Raw genomic sequence first — 18228 nt, forward strand, 5'->3', positions numbered from 1 at the left:
ACTAAAGTATATATGGGACTAAACTTCAAAATCAGCATAGCAAATCCAAAAAGGATTTAGGGATGAGTAACACATACAGGTCCAGATTCTCATCTGCCATAAATCAGCATCGCTCCATTGAATTCCTAGAACAGCTGCAGAAAGGAATAGTGTAGCAGGGAGCTATCTGCTTTCTGGAGTTCTGGGAGATGTAAGCTATGCTCCATTTTTGCTAAATAACAGTAGACAAGGATAAACCCATTACTTCCCCACAACAAATAAACCACTGTCAGCATTCAAACCTGGCTAACTACCCTGAAGCCATGATGGTACAATACACTGCTTGCTAACTTAATTTAATTTAAGTCACAGTCTTCTCATGAACAGGATGCCTCTCCTGTAACATCTGAGAAAAAGATCAAGGGATAAGTCATGCTATACATCTGAACACACAGCCATGGTTTTAAATTAGTCTCAAAACAAACATCCCCAGAAACAATCTCTTGACTTCTTTGAAAAATGGGTTCCCTTTACAAAAACAGTAGCTTGGATATGCAAGAAATAGAAATATTTTCAAAACCAGAAGCATACTAGGGGATAAAGCTATAAAAAGCCGTCAGCTAATCTATACCAACTAGAGATTAATCTACCAATTAGGCATTACATTGTAAGTGCTTTTCTGATTGATGGTTCCTTTTTCTTTACTTTATCTCACCTAATTATTTCTTGAGACCCCATCTAGGTTTGGGGGGCCAGAGGGAGGTTGGTTGTTTTTAAGCTTGCTCAGTACCGCAAGATTATCTTTCCATGCACATTAACAAAGACTGATAAAGAATGTTGAAAACAGAAATGCCACTCCCACCTTCTCCAAATTCAGCCAGACTTCTAACATAGCCATTCAGTCTCACATTACGTACAAGTATGAAAGAGGTAGGGGCACCAGGAAGATATCTCTCCAGCCTTACCTCATCACCCTGGTGATACCTAGAGACGAAGGTATGTGAGCCTAAATCACTAGAGTTACAACCTTTATGGGGCATGGCTCAGATTCATATGCCTAAACCCCTCCATCTACACTGGGGGTCTGATCCAAAGCCTGTTGAAGTTAGTGGAAAATCTACCACTGACATGTATGACCTTTGGATCAGGCCCTAAAAGTATAGCCATCCCCTGCATTCAGATCTGAAACGATACGTTCTTTTTCGTTTGGAAGTTAGGATTCAAATAGACCGGGTTTAAGATCAGGTGGTCCTTCAGCGCACATAAATAGATTAAAGAGCTTATAAACACAAAACTCCTTCTCTCCAGAGGAGTATAAAACTGTATTACTCATCCATGTTAAATGATACCATAGGAGATGTAATAACGGTTTTGGAAGGCTAGAGATGTAGCGGCAGATTGAATTAGTCCTGGTATAAATCAATAAGTAATTTGGCTCTTTGCAATGTCCTGTAAATTGAGGGCTAACAACCCCATTGGAAATGATAATATACTCAGCACTTAGAAAAAAACATCAGGTGCTTTGCCCTGACCCTGGAAAGACTTATGCAAATACTTAATGGTAAGCACAAGTGTGATCTCTAGTTGAGTTCAGCCGAGCTCCTTGTGTACTTAAAGGTAAGCACACATTTAAGTGCTTTTCTGGATAAGGGCCTACAAGTGCTGTAAAAACATGTATCAATATTATTATTAATTCTTTGTATTGTAGTAGTACCTGGGGACCCCAATCATGGAGCAGGGTCCCATTGTGCTAGGCGCTGTACAAATCCAGAACAAAAAGATGGTCTCTGCCCCAAGAAGCTTACAATCTAAGTGTAAATGAGAGAAACTGGTGGATACCACAGATAGGCAGGGCTCATCAGACAATACCAGTCAGCATGAAAAGCATCATAGCATACCAGCTTCATGCTAATTGTCCTAAAGCCTCAGTGAGGAGAGATACTGTGAGGGAGAAGCACACTAACTGACTTGTTGGCTTTATAAATTTTCATGTTATGGTTTTAAAAAATTACCTCTGTGTACTAGTAAGTTCCTAAGACAAGAAGAGATTTACTGGGAAATATTGTTTAAAGAATTGCCATTACCACCACTACCCTTCTAAATTCACCATGCATCTCCAAATTCATGCCACTGGCCATCGCTTTCACATTACTCCCATTACACTTCACATGAGGGCTGAATTGACAGTCAGGTGAAAGAAAAGCAGCAGCAGCACAAGGAGGTCATTTATATGACAAGCTATAACCACTCTGGCCTCCAATGAAGATGCTGAGAAATACTCTGCAATAAATGCTAAAAATAGGTGTTTGTCCTGATCTGTAGATCTCTCTCAAATTCAGCTGCAGATTTTAGATGGTGCTAGCTGTAAAGATAGTTCCTTGTTTTAATTTTTTTTTTTTAAATGCTGTAAGGCATTCAGCTCCAGATCTGAAAGGCTAGCACCTTGGTACAGCAGTTAAAGCAGTAGAAACCATTCTTTGCTTGTTACTAATAGCACCAAAAGGTTGTTTTTCCGGCAATAGGTCCTAAGCATATTGTTTTCAACATTTGTGGCGTTGCCACTGACTGGACATTTTAATAGCCTCAGGTGTAAGCTAGGAATAGGTGAACTCTTTAAGGGGAAAAATAAAGTACTTTGCTCCACAGGAAAAAAAAAAACACCTAGCTGAGCAATGCATGAAGGAATGGATGGTGTATGAAGTGAGAAAACAGGAGAAATACAATTTTCTTAATCCTATTGATTCACCACATTTTGATGATGATGATGATGATGATATGTAGCACGTGTAGCTTCTTTAACCCCCTAAACGCTCTATGGACATTCACTAAATTATTTCTCACAAGACTCCTCTGAGATAGACATATAAGTGTTGATATTCCTGGGATAGAAGTGGGAAACTGAAGCAGAAAGTTTAAAGGATTTTCCCGAGGTCACCCAGGGAATCACCAGCAAAGACAAAATTAATAGTAGTAATGCCTTTGTTTTATGTATGTAAATAATGTAACTTTTCGTTTGTAGCTCTCAAAGCTCTTTACAAAGGAGGTAAGTATCATTATCTCCATATTTACAGTCAGGGAAAGAGGTGCAAAAATGCGACGTGAGTCACCAAGCAGAACAAGGACTAGAATCCAGGTCACTTGAGTTCTACTCCAGTGTTTTATCCACTAGGTCATGTTAAAACAAAGGAGTGTATTGCTACCAATCTTGTGCTCAGACTATGTCTCACCCGCCCACTTGACTCATTATATCCACGTCTGCCATGAGAATGATGGCAATATTTAGATCTGATCACATTTGAGTATGATCAAAGATAGAGTTATAAGCCCCCTACATGAACATGACATGTTAGGGACAAGTCAGCACAGCTTCTGTAAAGGAAAAAAATAGCATGCCTCTCTATTATGCTAGAATGCATGTCAACAAAATATAGTGGATAGAGGAGAACTGGTAGAGATAGCCTATATGGACTTTCCAAAAGCCTTTGATAAAGTCCCTCACAAGAGGCTATTAGCAAACGACAGAATTATGATGTGAAAGATAAAGCATTGCCATGTTTTAGAAACATGAGAGAGAAAAAAAGAAGAGGAATAAATGGCCACTTTGCATAACAGAGCAAAGGTTAACAGTAGAGGAGCCTCTGGGACCTGTATTAAGACCAGTACTCTAAGACCTAGGAAAGGGGTGAACAGTGAAGTGGGGAAATTTACAGTGGATACAACATTATTTAAGTTAGACAAAACTGGTGAAGATTGTGAAAAAATTTACAGGGACCCCACAGGAGAAAGGAGGCAAACGATTCATAAAAAACAGTGATGTATATGAATACTGGGAACATCCACAATTACATTGGTTAGGATTAAAAAAAATAGAAGAATATAAACCTTCATGCTTCAGGTCAAAAGATGACCACTAACTGATGAGATTAGGAATAAATTTTCTCTGTGTACAGGTTAATTTCACAATTGTCGGTTGCAAAGTTTCTTGCAGCTTTCTCTGAAGCATAAGATGTCAGAGATGGGATATTGGACTAGATAACCACTGTTCTGGTCAAATTTGGAAATTCCCTTGTTATCTCTATCCCTTCTATAGGTGGAGTCGGTCTATTATAACAAGCATTAATTATGAATCAGTGTTGTGCACAAGTGCCACTTCATCAACACAATCTGCACATTAGTGAGGAGGATGGAATGCCCCCTCCAGCACCATGGAACAGATGTAATTCAACAGACAAGAGGTGATCAGCTATGAAACCGTGTGCAGGGGAAATCAGCACATCCAGCACAACAGAGCTGGAATCTGAGCTTTATGTGGGACAGTGCAGAAGGGTGGCTTGTGGCACACCATGGGACTAGTTAAACAGCCCATGGTTGTAAGGACCCAATATCGACAACTCCCGCCGTCAGATTAAACAGAGTCACAGTCTCCCATTTCCTGATAGGTGATATCTACCCAGATAGGGGAATGGATTCTGTATCCGAGCCCTGCATAGTTCTCCCATACAAAGCCTGTTCACTCAGGGCTCTGTGCAATGGGGTTTGTATGGATTTCACCCATAATTTAATTAGGGATTGCCGTATGGTTTCAAAGTTGAATATGGCAAAATATATGTGCTTTTTTAAAAGTAGCAGAAGAGGTTGTAACAAATTCCTGGTGAAAGAAGACTTTCTATTGGAAAGCCTGCATTGTTGATTTTTTTCTTAAAAGACTTTGCTGCAGTCCTGTGCCAGCAAACTAACTTCTTATTTCAGAGTAACAGCCATGTTAGTCTGTATTCGCAAAAAGAAAAGGAGGACTTGTGGCACCTTAGAGACTAACCAATTTATTTGAGCATAAGCTTTCGTGAGCTACAGCTCACTTCATCGGATGCATACTGTGGAAACTGCAGAAGTTTACAGTATGCTGTGTATATAACTGCATTATATACACAGAGACCATGAAACAATACCTCCTCCCACCCCACTCTCCTGCTGGTAATAGCTTATCTAAAGTGATCACTCTCCTTACAATGTGTATGATAATCAAGTTGGGCCATTGAGTGGTCAGTTTGGATGAGCTATTACCAGCAGGAGAGTGAGTTTGTGTGGGGGGGAGGGGGAGTGAGAAGACCTGGATTTGTGCTGGAAATGGCCCACCTTGATTATTGTGCACATTGTGGGGAGAGTGGTCGCTTTGGATGGGCTGTTACCAGCAGGAGAGTGAATTTGTGTGTGTATGGGGGTGGGGGGGTGAGAAAACCTGGATTTGTGCTGGAAATGGCCCACCTTGATTATCATGCACATTGTAGGGAGCATGGTCACTTTGGATAAGCTATTACCAGCAGGAGAGTGAGTTTGTGTGTATGGTTTTTGGAAAGGGGGGGGGGGGTGAGAAAACCTGGATTTGTGCTGGAAATGGCCCAACTTGATTATCATACACATTGAAGGAGAGTGATCACTTTAGATAAGCTATTACCAGCAGGAGAGTGGGGTGGGAGGAGGTATTTTTTCATGCTTTGTGCGTATATAAAAAGATCTTCTACACTTTCCACAGTATGCATCCGATGAAGTGAGCTGTAGCTCACAAAAGCTTATGCTCAAATAAATTGGTTAGTCTCTAAGGTGCCACAAGTACTCCTTTTCTTTTAACTTCTTATTGCAGCACTTGTCACTGTCCATTATTTTACATGCTGAATCAGGGCCTACCTCCATCTTTTACTAAATTAAAATGAATGGACCTCAGCAAAGAACAGAAATTCATACCTTTGAACCCGGAGGAGGTGCCAGACCCAGGAATGAATAAATAATGTTTTCTTCCTTGGCACAGAAGAAGGATTCAAAGTCCTAGAAAAGGAATTAAACAAAGAACAAGAAATTGGTAAGAAGCATATGCAAAAGAGAACAGAACCTACAAATCCTTCCATACATTGCCCCAAATCACTACTCTTATGACTAAGGATTTTCAGAATCTGAGACATAGAAAGAAGCATATTTAGAGCAATGTGTTTAATGCCACTTGGCAAAACGAATACACTTCTGCATCTTTGTAAGGACTAGGCAGAATCTGGCCTTAAGTTAGGTACAACAGAGCAATGGATGAGAAACAAAGTAAGGGGGAAGGAAGGACAAGGGTTACAACAGTGATGGATCATAAGATGTGCTTGATATTAAATACACACACCCTGTTAGTTCCTCTTTGGATAAAGTTGTTAGACTGTAAGTGTCCCAATAATTTACATGTACGTACATGGTATCTCCAATGGATAACCAGACCTAGGATCACACCAAAACCAAACCACTGGCATCATTTAAAAACAGCACCCAAGACAGATAGTAATAAACACAGCAATTTCAATGTGTTCCTGGTATCTAATAATACTCTATACGTAAGTAACCTTATAAGTGGATACTCTACCATACCCATGGTAGAGTTACCTCTACATTTTGGTAAATTAAGGACAACTGTATGAAAAATGTAGTCAAACTTATTTTTAAACAAACAATACCCCATAAGGTTTTATCTGTGATATAAACTCATACATTTTTATCACACTATATACAATCCTTTGCATAATTACTGCTGAAACACAAGACAAAAATGCATCATATATTATTGAGTATCAGCTATGCCAGACATTAGGTACAAAAATAAGGGATTTACCTCAAAATATGGGACACTCCTTAAAAATAAGGAGCAAGTGATCAATCTACTCTAGAGATCCAGATCACATAATGAACAGGATGTTTTTTTTTCAATTTCTTCCTTAGAAGTTTTCTTTGTCACAGAATCATAGAATCTCAGGGTTGGAAGGGACCTCAGGAGGTTGTCTAGTACAACCCCCTGCTCAAAGCAGGGCCAATCCCCAATTTTTTCCCCAGATCCCTAAATGGCCCCCTCAAGGATTGAACTCACAATGCTGGGTTTAACAGGCCAACGCTCAAATCACTGAACTATCCCTCCCCCCCCCCCGCCACAGGTAAAAGCAAATGCAGGAAAACAACACAAAGTGCTCAGTGTATTTAGCCCTGGTCCACACTAGGACTTTAGGTCGAATTTAGCAGCGTTAAATCGATGTAAACCTGCACCTGTCCACACGATGAAGCCCTTTATTTCGACTTAAAGGGCTCTTAAAATCGATTTCCTTACTCCACCCCTGACAAGTGGATTAGCGCTTAAATTGGCCTTGCCGGGTCGAATTTGGGGTACTGTGGACACAATTCAACGGTATTGGCCTCCGGGAGCTATCCCAGAGTGCTCCGTTGTGACTGCTCTGGACAGCACTTTCAACTCAGATGCACGATTGTTTGCCGTTGCTCTGACGGAGGGAGGGGTGACTGATGACACGGCTTACAGGGTTGGCTTAACAGGAAGCTAAAATCAACAAAGGGGGTGGGGCTTTACATCAAGGAGTATTTCAGGCAGGACTTCACGGAGGGTTCCAATAAGAAATGGTGCACCTAAGTTATTGTTCTTATTGGAACAAGGAGATTAGTCTGGCCTCTGATTGATACATGGCTAGATTTACCTCGCTGCACCTTCTCTGTGAGTGACTGCAGTGTGACCTAGAGGAATGAGTCCCCTAGAAGGGGGGCGGGGGGAGGTTTGCAAATGAGTACAAAACAAATCTGGTCTATTTCTTGTTTTGATACACTCCATCTATCTTTTACATCTTTGGCTGGCAGCAGACGGTGCAGAAGGACTGCGTGCCATCCACATCTCATGGCTGCTCGGCAGAAGATGGTACAATAGGACTGCTAGCCATCCTCATCTCTTGCCTGTGCGGCAGAAGATGATGCAATAGGACTGCTAGCAATCCGTATCACCTGCCTGTTCACCATAAGATGGTTCAATAGGACTGACTGCAGGACTAAAGAGAATGACTTGATCAAGTCACTCCAAATTTAGTCCCTGCGCCCATGTCTGCCCAGGCGCTCCTGATCGACCTCACACAGGCGACCAGGAGCACCTCGGACATGACGATGACGGCTACCAGTCCTATTCCACCGTCTGCTGCCACAATGCAATTGGTTGCTGCTGCTGTGTAGCAATGCAGTACCGCGTCTGCCAGCACATAGGAGACATACTGTGACGGTTACCTGAACGGGCTCCATGCTTGCCGTGGTATGGCGTCTGCACAGGTAACTCAGAAAAAAAGACGCGAAACGATTGTCTGCCCTTGCTTTCACGGAGGGAGGGAGGGAACGGGGGCCTGACGCTATATACCCAGAACCACCCGCGACACAGTTTTAGCCCCATCAGGCATTGGGATCTCAACCCAGAATTCCAATGGGCAGCGGAGACTGTGGGAACTGTGGGATAGCTACCCACAGTGCAACGCTCCGGAAGTTGACTCTAGCCTCGGTACTGTGGAAGCACTCCGCCGAGTTAATGCACTTAATGCACTTAGAGCATTTTCTGTGGGGACACACACACTCGAATATATAAAACCGATTTCTAAAAAAACGACTTCTAAAAATTCGACCTAATTTCGTAGTGTAGACATACCCTTAGAAAGTGATGAAGACCTCTGTGTAGACACCAACAGAAGAAGCAGCTTAAGTAAGAGATTAAGTAAAGAATATAATTGTCAACGTAGATGGTTTATAATGAATACTAAAAACTAATTTCAAGACTCATTTGACTTAGCTTTTAAAAATGGTTATCGTAACTGCCTTTTTTAAAAAAATAACACTTCACAGCACTCTGAGATGCTTTCACAAAGGATGTTGTATAAATATAAATTTGTAGTAACATGCAAATTCTTTTTTCCCAATATAGCTTCACACACAGAGTCAAATACTGCACATTTATAATTTACAGGTGCTGCAGCTGGTCTGCCTAGCTTTATAAGGCAGTTGCTATTTAATGGTATACAGTCACTATGTAACTTATCTTTATGGAATCTCAAAAATCTTTATCGTGACACAAGTTGGGCAAAAGGTACAGACTCAGACTCATAGACTTTAAAGTCAGAAGGGACCATTATGATCGTCTAGTCTGATCTCTTGCACAACGCAGGCCACAGAATCTCACCCACCGACTCCTGTAACAAACCCCTGACCTATGTCTGAACTACTGAAGTCCTCAACTTGTGGTTTAAAGACTTCAAGGTGCAGAGAATCCTCCAGCAAGTGACCCGTGCCCCACGCTGTAGAGGAAGGCAAAAAAAAAAAACCCAGGGCCTCTGCCAATCTGCCCTGGAGGAAAATTCCTTCCTGACCCCAAATATGGTGATCAGTTGGACCCTGAGTATGTGGGCAAGACTGACGAGCCAGACACCCAGAAAAGAATTCTCTGTAGTAACTCAGATACCACCGTATCTAGCATCCCATCACAGGCCATTGGGCATATTTACCGCTAATAGTCAAAGATCAGTTAATTGCCAAAATTAGGCTATCCCATCATACCATCCCCTCCATAAATTTATCACATTTAGTCTTGAAGCCAGATATGTCTTTTGCCTCCACTGCTCCCTTTGGAAGACTATTCCAGAACTTCACTCCTCTGATGGTTAGAAACCTTCGTCTAATTTCAAGTCTAAACTTCCCGATGGCCAGTTTATATCCATTTGTTCTTGTGTCCACATTGGTACTGAGCTTAAATAATTCCTCTCCCTCCCTGGTATTTATCCCTTTGATATATTTATGGAGAACAATCATATCTCCCCTCAGCCTTCTTTTGGTTCGGCTAACAAGCCAAGCTCTTTGAGTCTCCTTTCATAAGGCAGGTTTTCCATTCCTCAGATCATCCTAGTAGCCCTTCTCTGTACCTTCTCTTAAACATGGGAGACCAGAACTGCACACAATATTCCAGATGAGGTCTCACCAGTGCCTTGTATAACGGTACTAACACCTCCTTATCTCTACTGGAAATACCTCGCCTGATACATCCCAAGACCGCATTAGCTTTTTTCACAGCCATATCACATTGGCGGCTCATAGTCATCCTGTGATCAACCAATACTCCGAGGTCCTTCTCCTCCTCTGTTACTTCCAAGTGATGTGTCCCCAGTTTATAACAAAAATACTTGTTATTAATCCCTAAATGCATGACCTTGCACTTTTCACTATTAAATTTCATCCTATTACTATTACTCCAGTTTACAAGGTCATTCAGATCTTCCTGTATGATATCCCGGTCCTGCTCTGTATTGGCAATACCTCCCAGCTTCGTGTCATCCACAAACTTTGTTAGCACATTCCCCCTTTTTGTGCCAAGGTCAGTAATAAAAAGATTAAATAAGACTGGTCCCAAAACTGATCCCTGAGGAACTCCACTAGTAACCTCCTTCCAGCCTGACAGTTCACCTTTCAGTATGACCCATTGCAGCCTCCGCTTTAACCAGTTCCTTATCCATCTTTCAATTTTCATATTGATCTCCATCTTTGCCAATTTAGCTAATAATTCCCCATGTGGAACCGTATCAAATGCCTTACTGAAATCAAGGTAAATTAGATACCCTGCATTTGCCTATGTTAAGATAAATAGGGTCTGTTATCTGTCCCCCTGCCCTTAATATTTATATAAGAAAAGTAAGCACTTCATGATTTGAATTTACATTCAAGCTCAAAATGGCAAACTAACTGTACCAGGTACCTCCTTTGACCCTTACTCATAAAAAACAGTTACTAACCTTCCATAACTATTGTTCTTCAAGATGTGTTGCTTATGTCCATACCATGTTAGGTGTGTGTGCTTGCCACATGCACCAGTGCCGTAAGTTTTTCCCTCAGTGGTATCCATAGGGGACTGGCTCTGGCATCCTCTGGAGTGGCGTGCATATACACCAGTATAAGGGGCACCGCCGGCCCCACCCTCCCTCAGTTCCTTCTTGCCGGAACTCTGACAGAGGGGAAGGAAGGCGAGTCATGGAATGGACATGAGCAAAACATCTCTAAGAACAACAGTTACAGAAGGTTAGTAAACATTTTTTCTTCTTCGAGTGCTTGCTTATGTTTATTCCATGTTAGGTGACTCCCAAGCAGTATCTCCAGAGGCGGGTAGGAGTTCATGAACGTGTCGATCGCAACACAGCTTTGCCAAAGCCAGAGTCATCTCTGGCCTGCTGGGTGAAGGTGTAGTGGGTCGTGAAGGTGTGCACCGACGACCACATTGTGGTCCTGCAGATAGCCTGGATAGGGATTTGTGCCAGGAAGGCTGCTGATGACGCCTGAGCTCTAGCTGAATGGGCCATCACTATCGGTAGTTGGCACAACCTGTGCCAACTCATAGCAAGTACGGATGCAGGTAGTAATCCAAGATGAAAGCCTCTGTAAAGACACTGGGAGGCCTTTCATCCTGTCAGCCACTGCGACAAAGAGTTGAGTCGATCTGCAAAAGGGCTTGGTGTGCTCTAAGTAGAGAGCCAGAGCCCGTCTGACATCCAGGGTGTGCAAACCCCTCTCCTCGTTGGACGTGTGAGGCTTTGGTCAGAACGCTGGTACGAAAATGTCCTGGTTAACATGAAAGGGCAACACCACCGTTGGCAGGAAAGCTGGATGGGGATGCAACTGATCCTTGTCCTTGTAGAACACCGTGTATGGAGGCTCCGACATAAGGGCTTTAATCTCTGAGATTCACCTCACTGAAGTGATAGCCACAAGAAAAGCAACCTTTCACGACAGATGCGAAAGAGAACAGGTAGCCAGAGGGAGAGGCTCAAAGGGAGGGCCAGTGACCCTAGGGAGGATTAGGTTAAGGTCCCATTGGGGCACTGGGTCCTGGACCGGTGGAAAAAGCCTTTTGAAGCCCTTAAGAATCCTGATCGTCATTTCATGTGCGAATACTGATCTGCCCTGGACACAGGGATGGAAGGCCTTGATTGAGGAGAAGGCTAGGCCCTGATGTTTCAAGTGAAGCTGGTAGTCCAGAATGGACTGCACAGAAGACTGAATATGGAGATCCTCCACTCCAATGCCCAGCAGGAGAAGCACTTCCCTTTTAATTCATGTCTCACAACATTTGTACAAGTAACATTTAATGTTCCTAGACAGTGAAGTTCTCTTGGATACTTGAGGAGATGCCTTTTCATGAAGTTTTGTGTCGGAACCATCTATCTGTCTCAGGTTCTGAACACCTTTTCCTCCTGTTTATGAATGCTTGTCAACAAGTCAGGGAGCAGAAAGGATAACAGCTGGGCCCAGATCTTCAAAGGTATTTAGGAATCCAACGCCCAGGCATTTCAATGGGAATTAGGTGCTTAAATACCTTTGAGGATCTGGGCCCATGTAACTAAGTCATGGGCCCATGTCAGACCAGTCATGACATGAATGAGGAATAGGTTTCATGACTATTTTGTTTAACAATTGTAAATGATGAGCAAGTCTGTAATAAATAAAATCAAAATCTGTTCATGGATAATTCTCAAACAGGGGTCAAAGGGATGATCTATGTGCTGTAAGTAGCTAACCAAGCTCTAATGGTGACTAAACGGTGCTATGTAGAAGCTGACTGAAATCAGTATGGGCATAGAACTAAAGGACCTAAGTGGCCTGGTTGACTGGATAGATGAAAGATTCACTTTTGGGCAGCAGCTCTTGCAGTTTTGCGGGCTGAGCAGCCTCTGTCCCTCCATATCTGGCTATGTGCCCACGAGGTTTATTGTTTTCTATTCCGCATGTGACACCTCTGCTGCTATTGTTTCCAGATGTGACCTTCATGTTCTGGAAAAATGTCTGATGCTGAACCTGGCATTACAAGATGAATCTAATACCAAACAATAAAACAGGGAAAAGATGTAGGGCTCTGTCTAGAATAATATACCAGGGAGTTCAATCTAATTATGCAACAAGAAAACTCAGCTAACCAGTAGGGAAAGAAATAAATTTCCCCTTGTAACACTGGGAGCTAATGGACTGAAACAGTGGGGCAATTATTATTTTATATAAGCCACTGTCTAGGAAAAATGCACTATACCTGGCTGAAAGAGAGAACTCAAATATCAAGGAAGATTCTCCTATAAACCTTTCCTCTTTACATTTCCTCTCCTTTTTTTCCATTCATATCTTCCTTCCCTCTCTGCTCTTTCCCTTTTCTGTATCCTTGTGTGTGGTAGATGTGATGGTTTTATGTTTTGTGTGTATTGTATCTTTCCATTTCTAGGAATTTTTCACATCTGCAGAGCTCATTGCCTGTTTTGTTCCCAGAGTTGCTCGGTGTGTTAAGGGAAAGTGGGGTGATTGTCCTTCCTGTCCTTCTTTCATTTAAGAAGTTTTCAATTTGGGGTGCTGCTGGATCCTCAATGACACCTGGAAGTACACGTGGCACCAGGGGCCCAAAGCATCATTTTACAATTGCATCCGTTTAACAGATGCAGTTGTAAAATTTTAGAAAGGTAAGGGGGATGTCAGAGGGGACAGGGAGAGCGTGGAGGCCCTGGGCTGGGGGTGGGGCGGGGAGGAGTCACATGGAGGGTCACACGGGGAGGTCACGTGCCCCCCCCCCTTGTTTCCCTCCCATGAATGCAGTACCAACAAGAAAGGATTTCTACTTGTACCACTGCCAGCGATGCAGGTGCCTGGCTGGGCTCCAGAGACGTGCTGCCCCACATGGGCCTATGCTGCTCTCCGGATTTTCCCTTTTCAATGTGGGATGTCAGGGAACGCCCTCTCCCGGTGTGCTTCCTCTGCTTCTTAGCAGGTACCGGGGGCTGGGACCGGCATTGGGACGCTGATGCCGGTGGCGCACTTCGCACCAATACCACTGTGCTCGGAGTCCAATCTCAGCGGCTTGGAGACTGGCGCGAGACCCAACTCCATGAGGAGCACTCTCGGTCTTATGTCACGCTCCTTTTTAGTTCTTGGCTTGAAGCTCTTGCAGATGTGACACTTATTGCTAACATGGATTTTCCCCAGACACTTCAAGCAGCTTTGATGAGGGTGGCTGATTGACATAGGCTTTTTGCAACCATCACAAGGCGTGAAGCCCAGGAACCAGGGCATGCCCTGTCCCTGGGCTAAGTCCCTTAGGGGACTATCTAACTTATCTGCAGTACTATTAGCTAACTATTAATAGAACAAAAAGAACTACTTATCTAAGAACTAGTTATACAACGAACAATAGGAAGAACCACTGGGTAAGAGCACTTGCCGAAGCAAGGAGATGCTCTAGCACGGTCACTGGCGATAAGAAAAAACTAGGGGAGGGGGAGCCGGAGGCACCCCTTATCCTGGCACATATGCGCGCCAGTCCAGACGGCATCAGAGCCAGTCCCCTAGGGATATCACTGAGGGAAAAATTTCCGGCACCAATGCATATGGCGAGCACACACACCTAACATGGAATTGACATGAGCAAGCACTCGAAGAAGAATATTTATGTTATGGTATTACCTTCCATTGGTTTAAACACATTACTATAAGGAGAGGTTATTTGCCCATTGCAAGCCCATATGCAAATATAAAAGCACATGGGGCCTATTAACAGTTTCTGTCATAAAGTGGTGAATATTTATCATGTAAGCAATGCATATGCCAAAGCATTACAAGCAAAATAATCTGGTCGAAATGCTATCCATTGGAACCATTGCAGTTAATCTGTGTTTTACTATTTGCTTCCATTTATATTATAGGTTCCTCCTCCTCCAAAGTGCCTAGCCCAATGTGCCTTAGACATATACTTGCCTTCTTCAGTGGGGGCTTCATTTGATCTACAGCATTGCTCACTTACAACTACATGTGGAGTAAACAAGAACACAGGCTCTAACATACAGGTTATGGAAAGAGATCAATAAAAATACCATAGATATTTAACTGAAAACTCAAGCAGGAAAATACATTCAAAATGGGACACAAGACCACCCTTGGTAGGAAACCTTTAGTCTTGAGTGACTCAGTATCGCCTACCCTAGGTATTCAAAATTCATGAGTCAGGCAGCCAAAAACCATGAGAGTGATTTAAAAATCACAAGATTTTAAAAATAATGAATCTGAGGTGCTTTTTATTTGCCTTCTAGGCTTAAGCCATTAGGGTGCATTCGGGTCATATTTTCAAACTTTCCTCTACAACCATTAGGGCTAGAACATACGCTCTCTTTTTGTTTAAATCAAAATGAGATTTTCATGTAATCACATGACTCCGGGAGCTGGAAGTGAAGATAAACAGTAAATATCATGAGATTCATTGTAATATTGCAAGAGTTAGCTAAGCACACAAGGTGAAGAACTGTCTGAATTAACTGGACTCTTAGTTCCAGGAAAAATTATGAAATAAATTGTACTCTGATTCAAGGAACAAATTAGATAATGTACATTCTGAGAGAGAAGTCTTGAATTTTTACAGAAGTGAAATTGTCTAATTCTAAATTATATGAGAGTTTGGGCTATAACTCAAAATAGGCTCACATACAGAATTTCACATCTGGCCTTTGATCACCTCAAAGTTGAGGCCCAAACCCAAGCCACAGATCTCTTCTTATCTATAACAAAGGAAGGAAACCTGTTTGCTGAGAATCTGTGAGAGGAAAGGCTGTCTCCTTGAATCTTTATGATCTGGACAAGTTGTCCCATTTAAGAATATCCATTTTTTAAATCTTTATGAGGTCTGATCATCAAAAGACAAGAAACATTGGACTGAATTTTCAGAAAGGGAGCCCTAAGGTTCATGTGCAAAAGAAGTTCAAACAATTGCACACTTACAGCTGAGTATTCATTTATGTTGGTTCTGAGCATGACTGCATGTACAAATAACTAGATAGCTGCCTAAATATCTATGTGCAACAGCCAAATTTGCATGCAAAGATAAGCATGTATTTTTGTCCATGGAACTCTGAGTTCCAGATGTAAAAAAAATATTTTAGCTCATTTGAGCGGGGATCAGGGCTTATTTTCATTTGTAAAGCACTTAGCACATTGTGTGCACTACCAGAAAAATATAATACATAAAATAAATAAATAAATTATAACAATAATAATAATAATAATAATAATTGTATTCCTCTTTCAGAATTACAATCTTGTATATTGTAGACTATTTTGTAAATATATCTTTTTTCTATTAAGTTCTGTTACCTCGGTAATTCTAATGGTACAATCTATTTATGTCATCAAGGAGATGATAACTAAGGCTACGTTTTAGTCACTGGTATTTTTAGTAAAAGTCATGGGCAGTAAACAAAAATTCACAGCCCGTGATCTGTCCATGACTTTTACTATATACCCCTGACTAAAACATGAGAAGGGAGAAGGTGCAGGGGACAGCCAGGCAGGGCCCCGGGGGTGTTCGGGGGGCACGGCCCCACAGGGTGCTGCAGGTGCTGGGGGGCGCAGCCTGGGAGGGCACTGCAGGTGTTTGGGGAGGGTGTGAACCGGGGGGGGGAGGTGCCACAGGTGCTGGGGAAGGGTGGCCTGGGGGGTGCCATGGGTCCTTGGGGGGGCCTACCCTGGGGGGGCGCCATGGGTGCTGGGAGGAACGGGGATGCGCTGCAGGTGCTGGGGGGAGCAGGGAAGTGTCCTGGGTTCTGTGGGGTAGGGTTGGTGAGGCTGGGGCAGGCTCCCTACTTGGCTCCTGAGCTCCACGTGCTACTTGCTCTCTGCCTCAAACCCTGGTTCTGCAGCTTCCATCGGCTGAGAACTGCAGCCAATGGGAGCTGTGGGGGCGGTGCCTGCCGGCAGAGGCAGCACGTCGAGCTAGGAGCTGAGGGAGGGGAGCCCCCCTCTCCAGGTAAGCACCACCCCACACCCCAATCCTCAGCCCTGAGCCCCCCCCCCACGCCCAAATTCCTGCTGGTGGGCCTAAGACTGCCCCAATAGCAGCCAGTGCACCTGGCCTGGGGGCTGCCCAAGCTGCTCAGGCGGACCCCGGGCCAGGCACACCAGCCACTGCAGAAGTCACGGAGGTCAGGAAAAGTCATAAAATCCATGACTTCCGTGACAAACACTGAGCCTTAATGATAACTAACAGCCTGATCCAATGTTCATTAAAGTCAATGACAGCATTTCAAGCACTGGATGAGGCCCAAAGGGGCTTCTTCGTAGCAAAAATGCAATGTGACTCAGGTGGTACGTTACCAGGATTCATCACCAAATTTAGTCCGATGGTTGGATCATTAGCTTCCCCGGCTCAGTCCAGGTACAGACTGGGACCTAAGGGGCTGTCTGAGAGTGCTGAGAGAGTGTTATTCACAAATATCCATACGGAAAAAAAAAAAAAAGCTCTATTAAGCATTTACAGATACAGTCACGGAGCCTAAACAAACTAATGAAACCCCACTCTTTGGCACAAAGGGGACAAAGGGAATAGAAATCATATCAGAAAAGGCCTCAAAGTTGCTGGAAGGAAGGAAGTAGAGCCAAGAAAGCAACATCCTGCACCTCCTCTCTGAGCTCCAGTGGTGCCCCTCTGCACAAACATCGTAGGGGTGGGACTCCCGGTTTATTTGCTGGGGATCCCACATTTATTTGCTTGCTTTGTATGTGTGGGAGGAGGTCATGTCAATCCAAAGGATGCAGAGCTGGACACCAGGACTGGGGAAAGGGACAGTTGCTCTCTAGGGTCTTGCCCCCTGACTACCCAGTGGAAGTTGCAGTATTGCCCATTCAGCACCCTTTAGCCCCCTCAAGATAGGGCAGAAGTAGAGTGTGAGCAGGGAGCCAATAGAAGAACAGCTCATGAATAAGCTATGCTATATCAGGGGCTGTGGTGAAGTGGGAGGGAACACATGATTTCCAGGGAGCTCCCATAAGAGTGGCAGGCTGACACTCCATGTACTTCACTGAACCCACAAGTCACTGTCTCTGCAGAGGACAGTTAGGAAACTCCATGCAGTTCACCAAGCAGAGCTTCCCTAATAAGTTTTCCCTCCCTGTAGGTGTCTCTGTGAAAGGGGACAATCAGGCCCTCTATTTTCTCTTCTGGGCTAAAGAAACATCTCCTAAATCTATTAGCTCGAAAGAGGATCTCAAATGATTTGAAGAGTGGTGGAATTTAGGGCACTTGTGAAATGTCCTGAAGGAAGAATGTCTGCAAAGTTATGAAAATATCAAATGACATCTCACCCCACAGTACTGCTCCTCATTGAAGATCTGTGGAGGGAGGGGGATTCCATTTTGTGGCTTCTTTTCACCTGGGACGTTCTCTCTCATCCATTTCCTGTTGTCCTCGTCACCAGCTATGTCCATTTGCTTAAAGTCAATCTTGTTGGCCTCTAAGAAGCCCACTACTTCTTGCTGTTTCTTCTTAATCTAGTTAGAAGACAGAAGGAAAAAACAAGAATTGTTATTTTCATGTAAACTAAAAAAATAGAATCGTTATATTAAGAACCAATGCAGCTATAT

The 18228-nt window shown here is 43.3% G+C and overlaps 1 protein-coding gene across 4 annotated transcripts in view; it reads right to left on the reverse strand.

The window, feature by feature from the left end:
• SH3BGR (SH3 domain binding glutamate rich protein) overlaps positions 1–18228 on the reverse strand; it is a 51166-nt gene that overhangs the window by 14260 nt on the left and 18678 nt on the right. For all 4 annotated transcript variants that reach the window (XM_048866685.2, XM_048866694.2, XM_048866666.2 and 1 more), the window contains exons 2-3: positions 17950–18135; positions 5719–5799 (exon numbers count right to left, since the gene is read on the reverse strand). In XM_048866685.2, coding sequence (XP_048722642.1) covers positions 5719–5799; positions 17950–18135 — 267 coding nt within the window. The remainder of the gene's footprint in view (positions 1–5718; positions 5800–17949; positions 18136–18228) is intronic.

Source organism: Caretta caretta, chromosome 1, assembly GCF_965140235.1.
Source record: "Caretta caretta isolate rCarCar2 chromosome 1, rCarCar1.hap1, whole genome shotgun sequence".
NCBI lineage: Eukaryota > Metazoa > Chordata > Testudines > Cheloniidae > Caretta > Caretta caretta.